Below are 22,215 nucleotides of genomic sequence, written 5' to 3'. Positions count from 1 at the left end.
TGGCAAAACCAATACAATGTTGTAAAGTAAAATAAATAAATAAATAAATTAAAAACGTAAAAAAAAAAGAATTTAAGATGAAAGTACTTGGAGAAAATTCTCTGGAGCTGCTACACTGTTAAATAGAAAAGTAAACAGTGGAAAAGATCCTATTCAAAATTATGACTATGTAAGAACATACTCCGATTCCTTTTTTTAACATGGATGAGATTGAATTTCACATTACACTCAATTTATTGCAATGAATATGCTTAGTAACACCGGTAAAACAGTTTTTATCTGTAAATATCTGTATTTATTATATGATACATCATTAAAGGAAATCAGCTGTGAATGTTCACTGGAAGGACTGATGCTGAAGCTGAAGCTCCAAAATACTCTGGCCACCTGATGGGAAGAGTCAAGTCACTGGAAAAGACCCTGATGCTGGGAAAGATTGAGGACAGGAGGAGAAGGAGGCTGTTGAAGATGAGATGGCTAGATAGCATCACGGACTCTTTGGACATGAGTTGGAGCAAATTCCGGGAGATGGTGAGTGACAGGGAAGCCTGGTGTGCTCGAGTCCATGGGTATGGCCAAGAGTCAGACATGACTCAGTGACTGAACAGCACAATGCCTTAAAGGCAAGGACTTACCTACTCTCCCAGCAGGATGAAGAAAAGCCAAGGGAAACAGACAAGACTTTACTATCTGATGCTATCATATTTGCAGTGTGTTTTGAAAAGAAATATAACTTAAATACTCTTTTGCCATAACGTTTATACAATCTCGTGCGGTTACTTAAATATGACAAAAATCACTTTCCTCATGTGGAAACAGAGCTGAGACTACTTGCTTCTTCTAAGTTTTGTGAAGTGTTTTAAAAACACATATCCACACTATCATAGCGTTACTGTAGCTGTGTGTCTTCTCTGCCTATTTTGAGAATTTTCATAGTCTCCACGATGCAAAACAAGAACAAGAAACTTGCCAAATCCGTGTAAGCTCGGATACAAAAGCAGTGTCTTTGGGTTTAGGATCTGGATGAAGACATTTCTAACAACACTGTGGAAGTTAAAACAGTGACATCGAAAGGGCTGCTTCTAATAATTTTTTGTGGAAGGAATCATCGAGAGTCTTGTGGCTCTGCAGAAGGTCCTCTTGATCTGTCTTCTTCCTTGAACAAGGACACAATCATACCAAAAAAAGTAAAATGACTGCTCCATAGTTTCACGGGTGTACGGATCTGCTTTTGTTTCACCATGCTGCTGGATGTGACTTGAGGAAAGATCTAAAATCTGAGGATTTAAAAGGAACATGACAGAGGGCATCATGTCTGACCCCCAGAGGACTGAATGGGCCAGCTGAGAGCTCCGTGGTAACTGCGTGTTGCTGGTTGGTAAGAAGCAGCCCCTCTCTGCTCACCACGCGGCGGACACGATGTCGTCCGCCCTGTCGCAGCCGCAGAAGGGGAAGGTCCCACAGCAGGGCTGCAGCCACGGCTTCCAGAGGGTGTTGAACGTGGACAGCTGTTGAGGGACCGGCGTGAGCGTCCCACGGTGCCGTCTGACGGCCGCTTCCACCTTCTTCACCACGGAGTCAAACGAGGCTTCGTTGTCGGGGTTGAGAGGCCTCGACTCGGAAGGGTCTCTCGAGATGTCGAAGAGCAGAGGAGGGTCGTGGTAGGTGACATCGCCCGAACACGGACAGACTCCACTCCCGTAGCAGGCGCCCGCCCCCTCAGGGGAGAACTTGGGCGTCACGAAATGCACCTTCCACACGGTTGCACCTGGAAGACAGAGCCCCACTGAGACGCTGTCTTTGTTATTATTTTAGGATTTTTTTTTTCATTAAAGATCAATAGCTAGTGGCAAGCTGCTATATAGCATAGGGAGCTTAGCTCGGGGCTCTGTGATGACCTAAGGAAGGAGGAAGGCTTAAGAGGGAAGAGACATATGTAAACATGTAGCAGAAACTAACATAAAATTACAAAGCAATTACGCTCCAATAAAATTATATATATTTATAGCAAATGCTTTTGCTAATAACTGAAAATCTTCTGCACACAGAATTACATTAGCAGGGTTGTATTTCTTCGACTGCAAGAACGATGCACAATTTCACAGGCAACGTGAAGACTTTTTTTTTATATCACCCTGAGAGCCTTGGGAGACAATAGTTATGACCTGAATGGCTGATTTCATCATAGAAATGATCATTCAAACTAACTCAGTTCGACTTGGCATGGGCAAACGCAAAAGTTTCTAAGGCTAAATACCATTTGCAGATCTTAAATTGGCAAAAGTCATTTGGCAAGATCAATCCTTCCTTATTCTTTCTTCTTTCCTTCTCCCGTTCTTTCTCTCTCTTCCTTCCTTTCTTTTTTCCTCCGTCTCCTTCCCTCCTCTTTATCTGCCTTCCCTTCCTCTTTTTCTTCTTTTCTATCATCTATCTATCCAACTCTCTATTCTATCATACATCTATATATCTACCTATTTATCTGTCACCTATCTCCTCTCCTTCCCTCCCTCTTCCCTACTCCCTCCCTTCTCTGCTTTCTTTCTTTCTCTCTCTCTTTCTGTCTTTCATGTCATTGCTTAGCAATTCCATTTCCAGAGGTCGGTTTCAAACAGAAAACATACCCACAACCCAATCACTGATCAACCAGACTTCTACAGAAGTCCTCTGTTAGGCTCTTGTGGAAAAGCTATGCTTTTCAGATTAAATTAGACTAAATCCCCTGGCTGAATCCTTCACCTCTTTTGCTATTCTCTCTACTTCTTGGGTGAAGCGTAAATGTGATGCCTGGAGGAACAGCAGCCATTTTGCAGCCATGGGGTCAGAAACATGAGCATGGAAGCTGACATGACAGGAGTGGTTTAATGGGAACAGAAAAAATCACCACAGGTCCCTGATAATGGCCTTGAACACTGTATCAGCCCTCTGCTCCCAACTTCTAGAATCCTTATTAAGAAAAAATGAGTCAAATTCCATTTGTTTAACCCTCGCTGGTTAAATTTGGGAGGCTTTTATTCCTCAGGGGCCGAGGATGTTTTCTGTTATTCCTTACCACTGAACTAACTCCAACTGATTCATAATCTAAAAGGAAGAAATTCTTCTTTGTTTTTATTTTACATGAAGAATCATCCACACTGATACAAAGAACAGATCACACCACGAAGGATGGATCATACGTGCAAACACCGATGTCTTTTCAGCAAATCGCCAAATCCAGTCAAAAATCTGGAATGTCTCGGTAACAGCTTCTTTTTCACAGATGTGAGGAAATCGATGCCGTTTGTCCACTTGTGTTTGTTTGCGTGAATTTACCAGAGTAAATGTGGAACTCAGGCAACGACTCAGAAGGTGGCAGTTCGTGACTGATGTCTGGGTTAGACGGAAGACGTCAGATTTTGTTGCTAATTATCTCAAGTGTCCTCTGTTACGGGAATTCCTATTCTGTCTCTGCCTGGCCTTCTTCCTCCCGTTGTCATAATTATGCACAACAGCTTAGGGACACAGACTCACAGACATCCCTCTAAAATCCTACTGTGATTTCTACCATAAGGAACAGCCGTGTTTAGGTCACTTTCTGCAGGACGTAGAACCACCGTGACACGGGGGTCACTCACTGCAGGGAGTGTGCCCTCCCCCAGGAGACGAAAGAGACCAGGAGGTGTCCTGGCCGTGTCCCCACGTGTCGGTCCCCCTCATACTCACAGTCCTTCTGATACCACCTGGCCGTGTGCAGGGAGACCCCGCAGTAGTGGAAGAGGAATTCGTGCTCGGAGCGGGAGACCCTGCCTTCCAAGAGCGGCATGAGGTTCCGGCCGTCAATCACTCTGGGGAGAGAAGGCGCGACGGCGGAGAGCGGTGAGGGACGCGTGGTCGAGTCTCCGCGTTTTTACGACAGAAGGGGAGGCGCAAGAGAGAGACAAGCAAGCGGAAGATCAAGAAAGAGAAGCGGAAGCGGAAGCGGAAGGCGGAGGACGAAGGGCAGGGAGGGGAGGCGGAAGGAGGAGCGGGGAGGAGCGGAGAAGGACAAGGGAAAGCCCGTTGAAAACTCAACACGCATTTTCATTTATTTCATAAATAATAAAGACGAAGAGGAAGAGTAACGCATTACACATTTTCTAAGACAATAGGAGGGGTGAACAGCTGAAACTAAGACTCTGGTCACTGGTCAGACACTATTCGCGAGTTCCAATCGAGTCCCATTGAGTAAGAATGTATAGATCTCTGCACCTAAGTTCATTCATTTAAACTTCAGTTCAGTCACTCAGTCGTGTCCGACTCTGCGACCTGATGAACTGCAGCACGCCAGGCCTCCCTGTCCATCACCAACTCCCGGAGACAAGTGAGCTCTTTGCACTTGTAATCAGAGCTATGGTTTTTCCAGGAGTCATGTATGGATGTGAGAGTTGGACCATAAAGAAGGCTGAGTGCCCAAGAATGGATGCTTTTGAACTGTGGTGTTGGAGAAGACTCTCGAGAGTCCCTGGGACTGCAAGGAGATCCAACCAGTCCATCCTAAAGGAAATCAGTCCTGAATATTCATTGGAAGCACTGAGGCTGAAGCTGAAGCTCCAATACTTTGACCACCAATGCGAAGAGCTGACTCATTGGAAAAGACCCTGATTCTGGCGAAGATTGAAGGCGGGAGGAGAAGCGGATGACAGAGGATGAGAAGGTTGGATGGCATCACTGACTCAGCAGACATGAGTTTGAGCAAGCTCCAGGAGATGGTGAAGGACAGGGAGGCCTGGTGAGCTACAGTCCATGCGGTCGCAAAGAGACGGACACAACTGAGCGATGGACAATAACACTCATTTGATTCAGCAGAAACTCGGTGTGGAATGGACAGCCCCAGTGCTGAATCATTGCTATTGTTCACTCACTGAGTCGTGTCTCTTTGCGACCCCATGGAATGCATCCCGCCAGGCTCCTCTGTTCTCCAGTATCTCCTAGAGTTTGCTCAGATTCATGCCCATTGGGTAGATACTCCTACTTCACTTATTAATTTTTAAAACCCATAGAGAAATGCAGCAACATTCATCACATATAGGTTGACATGTACCTACTTTTACTTGGGAATTCACTTAGCAAATATTTACTTAATGGTCTAGATGCTGCAGGGCTTCCCTGCTGGCTCAGATGGTAAAGAATCTGCCTGCAGTGCGGGAGACCTGGGTTCCATCCCTGGGCCGGGAAGACCTCCTGGAGGAGGAAATGGCAACCCACCCCAGTATTCTTGCCTAGAGAATCCCCATGGACACAGGAGCCTGGAGGCTCCCTCGATGAAGGGCAAGCATACTTTCGTACCTGCCCGGTGGTAGAATGCCTCCTCCAATGTAAGACAGCGTCGGGAAAATGTCCATGAGGCTTGTAGGTTCGTCGATGACCTTCCCCGCCTCCAGGACTGTTGGCCACCGGAAAATTCCAGGCACCCGGATGCCTCCTTCCCATCCGCCCATGCCTCTGCCTCCTGAAACCAAAGATGAAAAATCGAAGGGGGATTCAACCCCACGGACTCATTCTCTGTGTATCTGAAAATCGTCACGGCCATGCCAGTGACACGCTGGAATCAAGATCACTAGGAGAAGATATCAATAACCTCGGATACGCAGATGACACCACCCTTACGGCAGAAAGTGAAGAGGAACTAAACAGCATCTTGATGAAAGTGAAAGAGAAGAGTGGGAAAGGCTGGCTTAAAACTCGACATTCAGAAAACACTTGGACTCTTTTCCCAAACCCAGTTCAGTTCTGAATCTCAGCATCTCTTCAACATCCAGTCTCCAAACTCCGAAATCTCTTTGCCTCTAAGAGATTTAACCTACGGAGCATTCCTCTATTTTGCGACCCCATGGATGGTAGCCCGCCAGGCTCCTCTGTCCATGGAATTCTCCAGGCAAGAATACAGCAGTGGGTTGCCAGGCCCTTCTCGCAAAGAGTTGGATATGACGTAGCCACTGAACAACAACAACAAACCAATAAAATATATTCACAGAGAGATACAAAGAACACTGAGGCCAAGTTCTTGCTTTCAAGACTCGAAAACTCCAGCTGCGGACTTCTAGCATCTAGGACAAATGCAGTTCAGTTCAGTTGCTCAGTCCTGTCCAACTCTTTGCGACCCCATGAATCACAGCACGCCAGGCCTCCCTGTCCATCACCAGCTCCCTGGAGGAGGGAATGGCAACCCACTCCAGTGTTCCTGCCTGGAGAATCTCATGGACAGAGGAGCCTTGGTGGGCTACCGTTCCTGAGGTCACAAAGAGAGGAAGGCTCCATAGATTAAATCTCTTAGAAGCGGAGAGATTTTGGTGCATGGGGGACTGGGCATTGCAGAGATGCTGAGACTCAAGGGTCAAAGACGACAGAAGTGACAGAGCTCGCAGGCACAAATCCAGGCGGGTCCCACCCCGGCGCCGCACGGGGCCCATGCCCACCCGCGCACGCGTCACCTTTGTAGCGCCCGTTCCAGCCGCCCAGCTGCCCGCTGCGGTCCTGCGCCTCTAGGCGGCCCCCGTTGTCGGAGGTGAAGTAGACCAGCGTGTGGTTGGCCAGGCGCTCCCGGTCCAGGGCCTCCAGGACCTTTCCTGGTGGAGGCGGGAGACGGAAGCTGTCACGTGTCAGCGTGGACCGAGGGTCTTCTGGTGCGTGTCTACTATGGTGCGTGTAAGGCTATGTGGTTTATGGTAACCATATAACATGTTTCCATGTAATGCTATAAATGTTATCCTACTTTCTGTTGTATAATAGGGACTAAATCACCATTGTAGACACTCATATATACATAGAGAAGGGAATGGCAACCCACTCCAGGATTCTTCCCTGGAGAATCCCATGGACAGAGGAGCCTGGCGGGCTACAGTCCATGGGGTCGCAGAGAGTCGGACATGACTGAGTGACTAACACACACATATATACATAGGATATATATACTATGTGTAATATAGTAGATCTGTAATAGATACTATTCATAATATACCATATATATGTAATAGACCATTATACGTGATATACCATATATACCATGCATATATATGTAATGTACCATATATATGATATATGTTTGTAATATACCATATATACGTAATATACAATCATATGTAATATACCATATATACCATATTATATATGTAATATACCATATATACCATATATATGATATATATATATTTGTAATATACCATATATATGATACAGCATATGATATTTATATATAATTATTTATTAAATATTCACTATATGAAACATAATGGATTTATGCTAAATATATATTTAATACAAATATATAAGGAGATGATATGTATTATTATATAATAAGTATGATGGTGGTGGCTTAGTTGCTAAGTGGTGTCTGACTTGTCCGACCCCAAGGACTGTAGCCTGGCAGGCTTCTTGTCCATGGGATTCTCCAGGCAAGAACACTGGAGTGGGTTGCCATTTCCATCTCCAGGGGATCTTCCCCACCCAGGAATCCAACCCAGGTCTCCTGTATTGCAGGCAGATTCTTTACCGACTGAGGTATGAGGGAAGCCCTATAAGAGTATAAAAGGTTTGTTTGTATGTTATAGCATGTTAAATCACCAATGGTAAGTAATGTATAATGAAGGCTGTAATATATAAAAAGTTAATGTTTTTATGTAAATATATACTCTATTTAAATATATAATATAGATTATATAACTTTATTATACAATAAATATAAGACATTTTATATTTCATAATGCACTAAATTAATTACTATAATGACTTGTCATATGGAATTCCCCAGGCAGGAATACTGCAGTGGGTTGCCATTTCCTTCTCCAGGGGATCTTCCCGACCCAGGGATCAAGCCTGGGTCTCCAGAATTGCAGGTGAATTCTTTACCATCCGAACCACCAGCAAAGCCGTCAATAAACCATATAGATGGTTTGTAATATATCATTTATGTGCAAATATATTTATATAATTATGCCATATAATTTTGATAATATTCTGAGCATTATATACTATGTTGTATATTATATATAGGGCTTCCCTGGTGGCTCAGTGCTAAAGAATCCACCTGCCAATGCAGGAGTCTCAGGTTTGATCCCTGGGTCAAGAAGATCCCCTGGAGAAGGAAATGGCAACCCACTCCAGTGTTCTTGCCTGGAGAATTCCGTGGACCAAGGAGCGTGGTGGGCTGTGGTCCATGGGGTCACAAAGAGTCAGACATGACTGAGCACAAGCAGGAGATGAGAGACAAGATAGTATATAATACATAAACATGAACATTATATATTTCTTCTCAGCATTAGGGTCTCTTCCAGTGAGTCAGCTCTATAGCACAACATTATTTGTCCCCCGAATGAGTTTTTTGGGAAAGTGGTTCTCTTTAAAAGACTGGAGAACCTGTATTTCATAAATCGTGGCTCTTCCCTTGGAAAATTTCACTGCATCTAGAGCCCGCTTCTCATATAATTCAGCACAACAAATACGCATCCATTTCCCAAAACATGCAGGGGGTTGTACCTTATTTGATGCCGTTCATGGAGACTCGCTTTCCTCTAGTCTGTAAGTAAGATGCTTCAAAACCAGAGAGTGATCACCTACCCACCATCCAATCCATCTCTTCTACGTTGTCACCATACAAGCCGAATTTACTGTGCCCGACAAATTTCTCCTTGGTGATCAGAGGCGTGTGGACATGCAGAAAGGAGATGAAGAGCAGGAATGGTCCACGCTTATACCTAAGGGGGTATACAAATAAGAAACTGTATTGATTAAAATAGAGTAATTATTTTTTTTAAGGGAGCTAAAGATATTTCTTTCCCTTTTCAGTGTTCAAATTTTGCAGGACATTTAACACTTGGGCTTCCCTGGTGATCCAGTGGTATAAAGAAGCGTTAGTCACTTGGTCCTGTCTGACTCTTTGCAACCTCTTTGTAGCCCACCAGGCTCGTCTGTCCGTGGGATTCTCTAGGCAAGAATACTGGAGTGGGTCGCCATGCCCTCCTCCAGGGGATTTTCCCGACCCAGCGACCAAACTTGGGTCTCTTACCTTGGCAGGCAGATTCTTTACCAATTAAGCGCCACCTGGGAAGCCCACCCACATTAACAACAAAACCCAGCACAGTGTCAAATAAATCAATACAATTTTTTTTAATGCATCTATTTAAAAAAAAAAAGAAAGAAAGTTAACGCTCTTATTTATTTTAAGAAGAGAGTTTAGTGTATCACAAATATCACACACACACACTCAAAGTGCCCATCACCCAACTTCTCTGGGAAAAAAAAATCGCGAGTCTCTGACTCGGGTTGGGGGGGTGGTGGTGGGGGGATGAGGGGGTAGGGGGTGGGCCCCGAGCCAGAAAGAGCCGGGGTACCTGTCGATGAAGGCCAGCGCCTCCTTGAGCGTGAGCCAGGTGAGCCTCTCCAGCCTCACCGGCTGCTGAAGGATCTCGTGGTTCCGCATGAGCACGCAGTTCCAGCGGCGGGTGAAGCCGTAGCTGGAGAACCAGGACGCGAAGAACAGGAGGGCCAGCAGGGCGAAGGCCAGGATCACCGGCCAGGGGACCGGGAACCAGCGGGCGCAGGTGGGGACGAGCAGGAGCAGGGGGATGAGGGCCAGCACCACCGTGGACACCCAGAGCCGGACCCTCAGCCGGCGGTGCAGCTCGGGCGTGTGGAACGCCTGGCAGTCGCTCAGGAGCTCGAACGGCATCCCGTAGAAGTAGTCGAAGCCATGGTTGAGCGGGTGGTAGCAGTGGTCGTCGCGGGATGCACAGCTCAGACCCTGGTGCCACTTTCCTGGGAGGGGGAGGAGACGCGGAGATGTTACCATGGCAACACCAGCATCCATCCCTTTCTAGGAGGGGCGTCGCCCTCAGCATAAAGTTCCGGCGGACACGTGGACGCCCAGGGCGGATTCATCCCAACATATGGGAAGAACCCCCGCAATATTGTAATTAAATTAAATTAAATAAATTAATATTTTATTACCAATTAAATAATTTAATTAAAAAAAGGAAGTTACGGTGGAGGTAGCATCTTCTTGTGTTCCGTGCAACCGTGGTCAGCTGTGTCCGACTCGTTGTGACCCCCGTGGACTGTACCCCGCCAGGCTCCTCTGTCCATGAGGATTCTCCAGGGAGGAATCCTGGAGCGGGTTGCGGTTGCCCCGTCCAGGGGATCTTCCCGAACCGAGGGATCGAGCCCCTAGTCTCCTGCATTGGCAGGAAGATTCTTTACCCCGGAGTCATCAGGGAAGCTTTTACTACCAGGGAGAAGATTCATCATCTAGATTTATTAATCAGCCTGACATCTCATTCATTACTTGGTTACGGCAGACGTGAATTTGAACCCAGATTTGGAGGTGCCCGAGAGTGTTCCTGAAAGATGCTTTAGAAAACTCCATTCACAGGATGCTACCAAGAATTTCACGGGAATGAACTACCTCTTGGTCATTTATGGAGGATGCAAAGTCATTGCTTTTTTTTAAAACAACATCTCTGATGACTCAATAGTCTTACAATTCACGCTGAGAATCCTAAAAGCAGTGGCTATACCAAGCAAGCAGGCTTCGCTGGGGGCTCAGACGGTAAAGAATACGCCTGCAAGGCGGGACACCTGGGTTTGATCCCTGGGTCGGAAAGATCCCCTGGAAGAGGAAATGGCAACCCGCTCCAGTGTTCTTGCCTGGAGAATCCCATGGACAGAGGAGCCTGGCGGGCTACAGTCCACGGGGTCGCAAAGAGTCGGACACGACTGAGCAACTCACACACACACACACACACACACACACCGAAGCAAGTAGCCTCTCTCCTAATTCTTGGCTCACAGAGTCTCATCTTAGAGGAATCGCTCATCAGACCAGAACTCTTCAGGATGAAGTTCCTTGCGGGGAATGCTGTCTCACTCATCACACAGCCCCCATGAGGGTATAGAATGTCAGGTGACCTAAGTCAACAGACCAAGTATTGCCTGAATTTGGATCACCACTCCAGCTTTCGGTTCTCAAGTTCAAGGGGACACCCTTAAACATTGCTACCTGTGCTATCAGAGGAGTAGCACCCTTTCTATAAAGTATTCCGTTTCAGGAGCAACGAACGATCAGCATACTTACTTTGCCTTCTTGAGATCCTTGGCACACTTGGTTCTCAATACCGAAGGCCCTTAAAATTGTGTCTTCAATTCCTTTCCCACCGTGTATCATGTCGAAGAGACGTCAACTACCGTGCACTCAGCCAACCTCCCTGAGAGGGATGACCACTGGGAAAGGGAACCCGAACAAGCACGTTTTCACGGTCAAGGCCCATACCTATGAGTCCCGTGCGGTAACCTCGATGCTGCAGCAGCTTGGCGAACGTCGTCTCGTTGGGAGGCAGCCCGCCCGACCCTCCGAGCCAGACCACGTCACGATTCAGGTTGGAGGAGGACGCCATTCCTACGTTCACAGAAGCGGACAGCAGGTGAGGACCGCAGTCTCATCATGGCGACCCGACGGACTGCGGCCCACCAGGCTCCTCTGTCCCTGGGATTCTCCAGGCAAGAATCCTGGGAGTGGGTGGCCATGCCCTCCTCCAGGGGAATCTTCCCCACCCAGGGATCGGACTCGCATCTCCTGTGTCTCCTACACTGCCGGGCAGATTCTTTACCCACTGAGCCACCGGGGAAGCCCCCCAATTCCAAACTAATGATGCAAAAAAAAATATTTAAGTTGGGATCATGACCCTCAACTTGCTTAAGTCTACATGTTGAAATTGTGATGGGGGAGGGAGGGGAGGGATGTGAGGCAAGGAAGAGTAGGAACTCAGCAAAAGGAATCCATCATTTCCTTTCCATTTTCTCTGCCAGACTTTCTTCTCAACTGGTCCTTCTGATGTTCCAATCTCGTCCCCAGAGACTGGACACATCTCCTCTCCTGAAAACTATGAAAACCCACTTTTCTTTAAAAAAAAAAAAAAATCTCTGCTAGCTTTCAGAGACAAGGAGCCTCCTGGGGGTCTTACTACGAGTTTCTGGAAAAGGGCACGTTCAAGGTAGCCTGGGAGTTGCACACCAGGGGATCAAACCATGTCACCATATGCACACAGGTAAGCAGGCTTGGTGGCCCCTGGGCAAGACACACACCTCTTTCACATGTCCAGCTATAGCAACACAACTCCCATGTGAATTTAGATTTTTAACATTTCCAAGTGACCTTTGGAGAGTTTGCATGAGGAGTTGCAGGAGACCTCCCTGGCGGTCCAGTGGCTAAGACTCCATGTTTCCCCCGTGCGGGGGGCAGGGGGAGGGTCACAGGTTCGACCCTTGGTCAGGGAACTGGATCCCACGGGACAGCACTAACAGTTCACGTGTCGCAATGAAAAGACCCCGCATGCCGCAGGGAAGATGCAAGATCCCGCTTGCTGCCACTAAGACTTGGAGCAATCAAACGCTAAACAAATAAAGACCATTTTTTTAAAGAAAGACGGGCAGCTGTCCGTTTCCCGTGCCCCACCTGATCTGACGGGGTAGCGGCCGGTCAGGAAGGCGGCCCTGCTCGGGGTACACATAGAGGCGGCCGCCAAGTGATGGGTGAGCCTCACGCCCTCGCTGGCCAGCCGGTCGATGTTCGGCGTGCTGCAGACAGACGGAGAAGTCGGCAGGTGAGTTTGTGAATCCCTCCCCACCGCCCGAAGCGAGCAAGATTCATCAGGCATCCTGTCTGGGAAGTCAACGTGACTGTTTCCAGTCCACCTGAAAGACGTCCTTTTTTTACACACCAATCCAGCAATCTACTCCATCCTTGGATAGACACAGATGGGAACCAGAGGGCCAAGCCACGCGTCTCCAGGCAAGATGATGACAGTCCATCACAGAGCATCGTCAGATATAATCAGGTCAAAAGCGAAAGTGCGTTAGCGGCTCAGTCGTGTCCGACTCTCAGCGGCCCTGTGGACTGTAGCCCCGCCAGGCTCCTCTGTCCGTGGGATTCTCCAGGCAGGAATACTGGAGTGGGTTGCCATGTCCTCCTCCAGGGGCATCTTCCCGACCCAGGGATCGAACCCGGGTCTCCTGCATGGGCAGGTGGGTTCTCTACCACTAGCGCCCACCCGGGAAGCCCCCACACGAAGCTGCCAATGAAGCCAAACGCTCTCCTGATGGTTTGCAGCTTTCCTAAGACAAAGCCTTCTGCTGTTGTGTTTGAAAACTTCTCCCTAAAGATCATTCTCCCCCAAGACAAGAGACATGGCTGGCGGGGCTCTACCATCCACAGGGAATTTCTCCCTTTATTTTTTTTTTCCGCCTTTTCTGTTCCTTTTATTTATTGATTTATTGACGGTTTCTCTACCTCACTGAGCTGTTACCGTAGCAGCATAAATCTCCCACCCCAAGGTCGTCCGCCATGAACAGGACAATGTTGGGTCTCGAGTTCCTGGTGATGAACGTTCCCTGAAGGCTCCCAAAGAAGCACCACAGGGACGCTGACAGCCAGCAGCGCCTGGAAGGCGGGGAAAAGAAAAAAGAAAAAAAAAGAAAAAACTCAAACAGAAGCAACTGATGGGGAGGGTGGTGGGAGGGGGGTTGAGGATGGGGAACACATGTCCACCCATGGCTGATTCATCTCCATGTATGGCAAAAACCACTACAATATTGTAAAGTAATTAGCCTCCAAACCACCCAGAAACCCATCAGTTCCATTTTGCTTTGTAGACAACTTAAAACAGGAAGTGAGGCTTCCCCAGTGGCTCAGCGGTAGAGAAATCCACCCGTAATGTAGGAGACGCTGGAGATGTGGGTTCCATCCCTGGGTCGGGAAGATCCCCCTGGAGGAGGAAATGGCAACCCACTCCAGTGTTCTGACTGGCTTCCCTGGTGGGTCTCAGATGGTAAAGAATCTGCCTCTAACGCAGAAGACCCGGGTTCAATCCCTATGTCAAAAAGATCCCCCAGAGAAGGGAATGGCAATCCACTGGAATGGAAGAATCCCATGGACAGAGGAGCCCGGGGCGGGGTGGGAGTGAGGAGTGGGTGGGAGTGGGGCTACACTGCATGGGGTCTCGGAGTCGGCACGACTGAGCACCCATGCAAAATAGGAATTCATAGGGCGTTCCCTGCTGGCTTACTGGTTAAGATTCCAGGCTTTCACTGCCATGGCCTGGGTTTAACCGCTGGTTGGGGAACTGAGATCCTGCAAGCTGCAAGTGTGGTCAAAAGCTAAATAAATAGGAAATAATGGTATTTCCACCGAGTCCCTGGAGCTGGCTTGCTCAGAAACCACACAAAAACATTGTACATCATGATTTATGTTAATCAGATCTGTCCCTGTGTGTGCACTCAGTCGGGTCCGACTCTGCGACCCCGTGGACTGTAGCCCACCAGATTCCTCTGTCCATGGGATTCTCCAGGCAAGAACACTGGAGTGGGTTGCCATTTCCTCCTCCAGGGGATCTTCCCCACCCAGGGATCAAACCCGAGTCTCATGGATCTTCTGCACTGGCAGGCAGATTCTTTACCACAAGCGCCACCTGGGAAGCCTTGAGGTCTTACAGCTTACAAATTACTTTTAAATCTGCTGTGACATTAAATTCCTCATAATTTTTCAACTGCTTTAGTGACAGGAGGCCCTTGAAATAAAAAGAGAGGTTAAAAAAAAGGCCTAACAATTTAATTTCTTAGCATAAACAAAATGGAAAATCAGAGGTTAAATAGCCAGCTAATCAGGCTTGATTTTCTTTAATGCTCAGCTGTATGTTTTAATACACTTTATAACTTCATCATTTTGCTCTCAGCCACACAGATGGGAAAGCAGAGACTGTACTAACTTCTTGGCTCTGAGCCCAGGAAGAAATGATGAAAAACTGGTCTTTCAGGGTGAACTACATGTGTGCACAGAACGTAATTCTTCCTTTTCCTTCATCAGAAAAATATGTCTGCAAAACAAATCAGGTGGGGGAGCTCAGTTGCCAAAGATAATAAGAAGTGCTAGGAATTCTTTTGACGTTTGAAAAACGAAATTTAACACATCCATACATGCTACTAAATTTTGGACTGTGGAATCACCCATGTGTTCAGCTGCTCAGTCGTGGCCAACTCTTTGCAACCCCACGGACTGCAGCCGCTCCAGGCTCCTCTGCCGATGGCATTCTCCAGGCAAAAATACCAGAGTGGGTTGCCAGGCCCTCCTCCAGGGGATCTTCCCGACACAGGGATCGAAGCTGTGTCTCTTACATCTCCTGCGTTGGCAGGTGTGTTCTTTACCACCAGCGCCAACTTGGGAAGCCCTAGACCACAGACAACTCTCCTTAAAAATCCTCAGAGGGGTCCACAACGTTTGCCATTGTGCTGTTGCCATCTCTAGAAGGTCTTGCCTCTCACCCCGTGAATTCCCAAACACGCAGTCATTCCTACTAAGTTAGCATGGTTCTGGTGGTGGTTTAGTTGGTAAGTCGCATCCAACTCTCTGTGACCCCCGTGGACTGTAGCCCACCAGGCTCCTCTGTCCATGGGATTTCTCAGGCAAGAAGACTGGAGCTGCCCTCAGACAGTAAAGCGTCTGCCTGCAATGCGGGAGACCCGGGTTCGATCCGTGGGTGGGGAAGATCCCCTGGAGAAGGAAATGGCAACCCACTCCAGTATTCTGGCCTGGAGAATCCCCATGGACAGAGGAGCCTGGTGGGCTACAGTCCATGGGGTCGCAGAGAGTTGGACACGACTGAGGGACTTCACTTTAATGCTGGAGTGGGTTGCCATTTCCTTCTCCAGGGATCAGGCTCACATCTCTTGCATTGGCAGGTGGATATTTTACTGACTGAGCCACCAGGGAAACCCCTTAGAAAACCCTTCTGTTTGACTCCACCAACCCTTGTAGCACCCACCATGCTCCCCATTGCGCTTATCACATATAAGCAGACGAAACATCCGCAGGATTGAGGAAGACTCGGACAAAGCACCCTTCTCTCTAGAGATAGAGAATAGCGAAGGTTTATAAGTTTTCCTACTTACCAGCCATAGAACAGCTGTTTCATGGCTTCTTACTGTTACCTAGAAAAGAAACAAATAAGCGATGAACTTCTGCAAAGCAGTTATTTTTCTTATAACTAGGTGGTTATGGTCCAAAGTGGAAAGGAGCCTGTTTTTTTTTTTTTTACAGCGACCCACTGAAAAGACCCTGATGCTGGGAAAGATTGAATGCGGGAGGAGAAGGGGATGGCAGAGGATGAGATGGTTGGATGGCATCACTGACTGGACGGACGTGAGTTTGAGCAAACTCTGGGAGTTGGTGATGGACAGGGAGGCCTGGCGTGCTGCAGTCCTTGGCGTCTCAGAGAGTCTCACACGACTTGGTGATGGAAAAAAAACAACCACGGAATTCTTTATACTGAATGGCACACGGGTGATGTTGGTACAGACAGAACATGGCAATGTCATGCATGATCCCTTCATTTGCAGGTCATTCCGAATACATAGCTACCACCCTTCATGTAGGTCCGATAACAAAAACCCTTCATTCTGAGGGCACTGAGCAATCAAGATGAAGGACTACAATAAATGACTGATGTGCATTTTTAAGGATTGTATTAATTGTCGTCTAGTGTCATGAGACCTTTGAGAACGAAAAGCTATGTTAAATCAGTTCACACTCTCCTGGGTTGTTGGAAGAAGGCGTTGCTTCCCCTTAGATATCTAACCCAGGAATTTTATTTTTCATGTGACTGATTTTTTTTTTCAACATTCTAAGCCCTACATCTTTTTTTTCCCAATAACTAACGATGAAGTAAAGATATACTTTCATTAGAGAATATTCTATTGTCTATGCAGTTTCCTGAAGAGGGCAGATGAGTTGTTGTTTGTTTTTTTTTTTTAAGTAGTCTAGCTTCTTTCTGGTTTTCATTTGCAACTCTGAATTATAGGTTTCATGGCAAGGGGGAGGACGTGGGCACAAAGATTCAGGTCTAATTTAAATATGTGTGCTCAGTCGCTCCGTCGCGTCCGGCTCTTTGTGACCCCAATGACTGTAGGCCACCAGCAGTCTCTGTCCATGGGATTCTCCAGGCAGCAATACCGGAGTGGGTGGCCATGTCCTTCTCCAGGGGATCTTCCCGACCCAACAATCAAACCCAGGTCTCCCGCATTGCAGGCAGATTCTTTACCATCCGAGCTACCAGTTCAGATCAGTTCAGTCCCTCAGTTGTGTCCGACTCTTCGCGACCCCATGGACCACAGCACGCCAGGCCTCCCTGTCCATCACCAACTCCTGGAGTTGCCCAAACTCATGTCCATTGAGTCGGTGATGCCATCCAACCATCTCATCCTCTGTCGTCCCCTTCTCCTCCTGCCTTCAATCTTTCCCAGCATCAGGGTCTTTTCAAATGAGTCAGTTCTTCGCATCAGGTGGCCAAAGGATTGGAGCTTCAGCATCCATCTTTCCAATGAATATTCAGGACTGATTTCCTTTAGGATGGACTGGTTGGATCTCCCTGCAGTCCAAGGGACTCTCAAGAGTCTTCTCCAACGCCACGGCAAGGAAGCCTTCTAACTTAAATCTTCGGTTCCATTCTAAATATTCTTCACCTGTCAGCAGTAACGACTTCCTTCGAGGCTCAGTCACCTTCTGAATGTCACACAATAAAAAGATGAGAGAGACACGCTGTGGTTCCTAGACAGGAATGGTAATAAAAGAACTTTCTCAAGTAACACCAGCAATGAAACCCTTCAATCTGGAGCCTCTGAAACAAGGGTCACCCACGAGCAGGCAGCTGTCCAGGAAGTCTTTGTCTGAGACCTACTGTGTGGTCTTCTAGGAAGGATGGAAGATGGTTGAGCATGGTGGACCACCCATGCTTCTCGCCTTGAAAAGCACAAGGAGCAACAGTGTAGACCTGGGGGTTACGGTGGCCAGGTTCATTCCCCCCAGAAGTGTGTCTGCAGCAGCCGTAATTAGGACCGTTTTATGAGAGTCCCAAGAGTGATACAGCCTGGTATCCCCTTGCCTTGGGATGCTTTAAATTCCCCACGTCAACGAGGTTCTTCCGTCAGCTGAGCACCCACCCCACAGACCAAATGACAGGTAGTAAAGATTAATGACTCCGCCAAACAGTTTATAGGGTTTTCTCAACCCCAAGGCATTGCTACACACGGCTTCCCACTGGGTCCTCAAAATACCTTACCTGGCTCGCCTCGAGGGGCTAATGATAGCTACTCTGTTTTATGGGAGAGGGACCTGGGGATCACAGGGTTTAAAAGACTTTTCACGAGGCTGGTAAATTGAAGACCAGCGTGCAGTGTGAGGTGTCTGAGTCAAATCTGTGTGTGTGTGTGTGTGTGTCCAAGGGCCATCTTGTCATCTTTGACCTCCAGTAAGGATCTCCGAAGAATGGATGCCTTCGAACGGTGGTGCTGGAGAAGACTCTTGAGAGTCCCTTGGACTGCAAGGAGATCCAACCAGTCCATCCTAAAGGAAATCAGTCCTGAATGTTCACTGGAAGGACTGATGTTGAAGCTGAAGCTCCAATCCTTTGGCCACCTGATGCAAAGAGCTGACTTCATTGGAAAAGACTCTGATGCTGGGAAAGATTGAAGGTGGGAGGAGAAGGGGGCGACAGAGGATGAGGTGGTTGGGTGGCATCACCCACATGATGGACATGACTTTGAGTAAGCTCTGGGAGTTGGTGATGGACAGGGAGGCCTGGCGTGCTGCGGTCCATGGGACTGCAAAGAATCAGACGCGACTGAGTGACTGAACTGAACTGAGCAGCTTCAAAGACCCAGTGTATCCAAAAATAAATAAGTAATTAAAAAAAAAGAACTATGATGGGTGGTCATACGCACCCCTGCAAAGTCCTTCCTAACAGGCAAGGAACAAAATCTATCTGTTAAATAGACAGGAAGGAAAGTTGTCTTCACGATTTAAGGGAATGCCCATTGCCTCAAAATACTGGGCTTATCAACTCCAGATTTTAAGAAACATCAAGAAGATCCTGTCTACCAAGAAGCTGCTCCAGCTAAGCCTGTTTTCCTCACCCCACCGCACCCCCATAGCCTGCTATTTTTTTTTTCAGATTTTAACGTAGAATGTTATTAAAGGTAAGTACATGGGTAAGAGGCAACTGGACTTCAGATCTATAAATGCATGAAGCTGACGAACTGAAAGGGTCAGCCTGTTAGTCGTGTCTGACTCTGTGTGACCCCGTGGACTGCAGCCCGCCAGGCTCCTCTGTCCCTGGGATTCTCCAGGCACGAATACTGGAGTGGGTTGCCTTTCCCTTCTCCAGGGGATCTTCCCCAACCCAGGGATCGAACCCAGATCTCCCGCAGGCAGATTCTTTACCGTCTGAGCCACCGAGGAAGCCTCAAGCAGCCTGACACATCACACACAAATACAGTCTTATAAAACCATCGTTATCTTCCAGCAGTCTTTAAAGAGGTGGCCAAAGTCACCTCCTTCATCAAGAGCACCCCTGAAAAAGTTACTAAACACGTAAACTCCACTACAGAAAAATAGGATTGGACACCCCGTGTCCACCCACAGGCGAATGACTCAATCAACTCTGGTGAGGCCAGAAATCCTTAGAATACATAGTACTCAAAAGATCATCAATTTTTTTTTTAAGGAGCAAACCATCCATAGAGATAACAGTATTTATGGACTGAAAGATAACTATGCTGGGTGAAAGAAGCCAGAGAGAGTAATATATATTGATGATCCCGTATCTACACACATTTAACATTGCAGAAAATGTGAGGGGCGGAGTGAGATGGAGAGAGAGAGGTGGAGAGAGAAAGACAGAGAGAGACTGACAGATGGAGAGACAGAATTGGAGGGAGAGAGAGAGACAGACAGAGAATTTGATGAAACTAACACTCAAGTCTCCCCCGTCTCTCCCTTGACCAGATAACAATATGAGCACGCCCAAGCTGAATTATCATCAAGTTAAACTGTTTCACTCACTTGTGACGAGTTCGTCCCCCAGGCTCCTCGCATCTGTGAACGCCGCTCCTGCAAGTCCAAATTCCTCGCTCGGCCCGGAGCTCCCGTCCTCATGATTATAATTAAACATGTATTAGGTGCCCAGGCCGGGCTTTGCTCAAATGCGCCAATTATTTTTATATCTAAACATGACCTGTTGAGACTGCTGCGAACATAGTTATTTACGGAAGGATATCAGGCATCGTTGACTTTCAAGTGGTAATGCTGTTTAGTCCCTCAGTCATGCCCCACTCTTTGCTGCGACCCCATGGACTGTAGCCCATGGGGTCCCCTGTCCATAGGGATTCTCCAGGCAAGAATACTGGAGTGGGTTGCCATGCCTTCCTCCAGGGGATCTTCCCAATCCAGGAATCGAACCCAGGTCTCCTGCACTGCAGGCGGATTCTTTCCCACTGAGCAACCAGGGAAGCCCTTTGCATGGTACCAAATGTACACAGATAAGAAAGGGGAAGTCAGAACGTTGAATTTTCTTTTTTATAAAACTTAGGCAAGGGCTCCAGCCAGACGTTCAAAGCAGGGAAGAGAGGGCAGACGTGTAATAAGGAGCGTTTCAGCCTCTTCCGGTCTGCAAGCATCTGAGGGACCTTTCACGGCTCTATGGACGCTGAGTGCCATGGGCTGCATACATAGGTGGTGGTTTCATGGCACCCAGACACCCTTTCTTGTAGATTCAGCCAAACACTCCTCTAGAAATGCTACCACTGCACTTATCCCTGGGCATCTCCACCCTTTCTTAAAGTCTTCTTATGTTGGTGAGACAGAGGATGAGATGGTCGGATGGCATCACCGACTCGACGGGACATGAGTCTGAGCGAGCTCTGGGAGTTGGTGATGGACAGGGAGGCCTGGCGTGCTGCGGTCCATGGGGTCGCAAAGAGTCGGACACGACTGAGCGAACGAACTGAACTCATGTTGGTGAGAAGCCAGGAGTCAGGGAAAGAAGAGATGCTCATTGTGAGAATGCTTCAAAAGTTTTGACGTGCTGAATCGCCCAGTTTTTCATACAGGGTCTGTTCCTTCACTCTTCTGTTATTTTCTTTAAAAATGTATTTATTTTTAATTGAAGGATAACTGCTTTGCAGTTGCATTGGTCTCTACCAGACATCCACATGAATCAGCCATAGGTTTACCCATGTCCCCTCCCATCTGAACCTCCCTCCCACCTCCCTCCACATCCCACCCCTGTAGGTAGTCCCAGAGCCCCGCTGTGAGTTCCCTGACTCATAGAGCAAATTTCCACTGGCTGTCTATGTTACATATAGTCATGTACGCTTCCACGTTACTCTCTCCGTATCTCCCGCCCTCTCCTTCCCCCCATCCACACCGTCCCTAAGTCTGTTCTCCATGTCTACATCTCCACTGTTACCCTGCAAATAGATTCATCAGTACCATCTTTATATATAGATACACATATATAAATATATATATGCCATATATATGCATTCGTTTATGATAATTGTTTTTCTCTTTCTGACTTACTTCACTCTGTATAATAGGTTCTGAGTTCATCCATCTCGTTAGGGCTGACTCAAATGCGTCCCTGTTCATGGCTGCGTAATATTCCACTGTGTATATGTACCTCGGCTTCTTTATCCTTTCACTTTTCGATGGCCATTTAGGTCGCTTCCATGCCCTACTTATTGTAAATACAGCCCTCAGTCTTCTGTATCTTTGACTGTCAGGTAGAAGCTCCTTTTATTTTAATATTGATGTTTGTTTTTCAACTGCTGGGGAGGAAAGTTGTGTCTGGTGATGAAGATTAGGTTTGAATCCCTTCCTGGGAAAGATGGGCTTCGCTGGTGGCTCAGCTGGTAAAGAATCCACCTGCAATGTGTGAGACCTGGGTTCAACCCCTGGGTTGGGGAAGATCCCCTGGAGAAGGGAAAGGCTACCCACTCCAGTATTCTGGCCTGGAGACTCCCATGGACAGTCCATGGGATCGCAAAGAGTTGGACACGACTGAGCGACTTTCACACTCACACACTCACTCACACTGGGAAAGATGTCCTGGCGTGATTTATTCTAAAAAGTAAAACTGAAAGCGTTAGTCATTCAGCTGTGTCCGACTCTTTCCGACCCCCAGGGACTGTAGCCTGCCAGGCTCCTCTGTCCACGGGATTTTCCAGGCAAGAATACTGGAGAGGGCTGCCTTTTCCTTCTCCAGGGGATCTTCCTGACTCAGGGATTGAACCCAGGTCTCCTGCACTGCAGGCAGATTCTTTACAATCTGAGCCACCAGGGAAGCCCTATGTTTATAAAACGAAGCGCTCAGATTCAACATCTGT

At 47.6% G+C, this 22,215-nt stretch overlaps 1 protein-coding gene across 7 annotated transcripts in view; it reads right to left on the bottom strand.

The window, feature by feature from the left end:
* Nucleotides 1–268: 268 nt before the first annotated feature.
* Nucleotides 269–22,215, bottom strand: part of ARSH (arylsulfatase family member H) — a 50,060-nt gene continuing 28,113 nt past the window's right edge. For 2 of the 7 annotated variants that reach the window (XM_043457646.1, XM_043457648.1), the window contains exons 2-12: nt 19,892–19,979; nt 15,946–15,984; nt 13,292–13,441; nt 12,458–12,579; nt 11,276–11,401; nt 9,342–9,765; nt 8,569–8,705; nt 6,447–6,581; nt 5,302–5,464; nt 3,700–3,821; nt 269–1,768 (exon numbers count right to left, since the gene is read on the bottom strand). In XM_043457646.1, the coding sequence (XP_043313581.1) occupies nt 1,401–1,768; nt 3,700–3,821; nt 5,302–5,464; nt 6,447–6,581; nt 8,569–8,705; nt 9,342–9,765; nt 11,276–11,401; nt 12,458–12,579; nt 13,292–13,441; nt 15,946–15,968 (1,770 nt within the window). In that variant the 5' untranslated portion in view covers nt 15,969–15,984; nt 19,892–19,979 and the 3' untranslated portion in view covers nt 269–1,400. The remainder of the gene's footprint in view (nt 1,769–3,699; nt 3,822–5,301; nt 5,465–6,446; nt 6,582–8,568; nt 8,706–9,341; nt 9,766–11,275; nt 11,402–12,457; nt 12,580–13,291; nt 13,442–15,945; nt 15,985–19,891; nt 19,980–22,215) is intronic. The other 5 variants (XM_043457647.1, XM_043457649.1, XM_043457650.1 and 2 more) reach the window with 4 other exon arrangements.

The sequence above is a fragment of the Cervus canadensis genome, chromosome X (genome assembly GCF_019320065.1).
Source record: "Cervus canadensis isolate Bull #8, Minnesota chromosome X, ASM1932006v1, whole genome shotgun sequence".
In the NCBI taxonomy this organism is placed as follows: Eukaryota; Metazoa; Chordata; class Mammalia; order Artiodactyla; family Cervidae; genus Cervus; species Cervus canadensis.
Note: the sequence above shows the minus strand (reverse complement) of the source record. Positions and strands in the feature narration are given on the sequence as shown.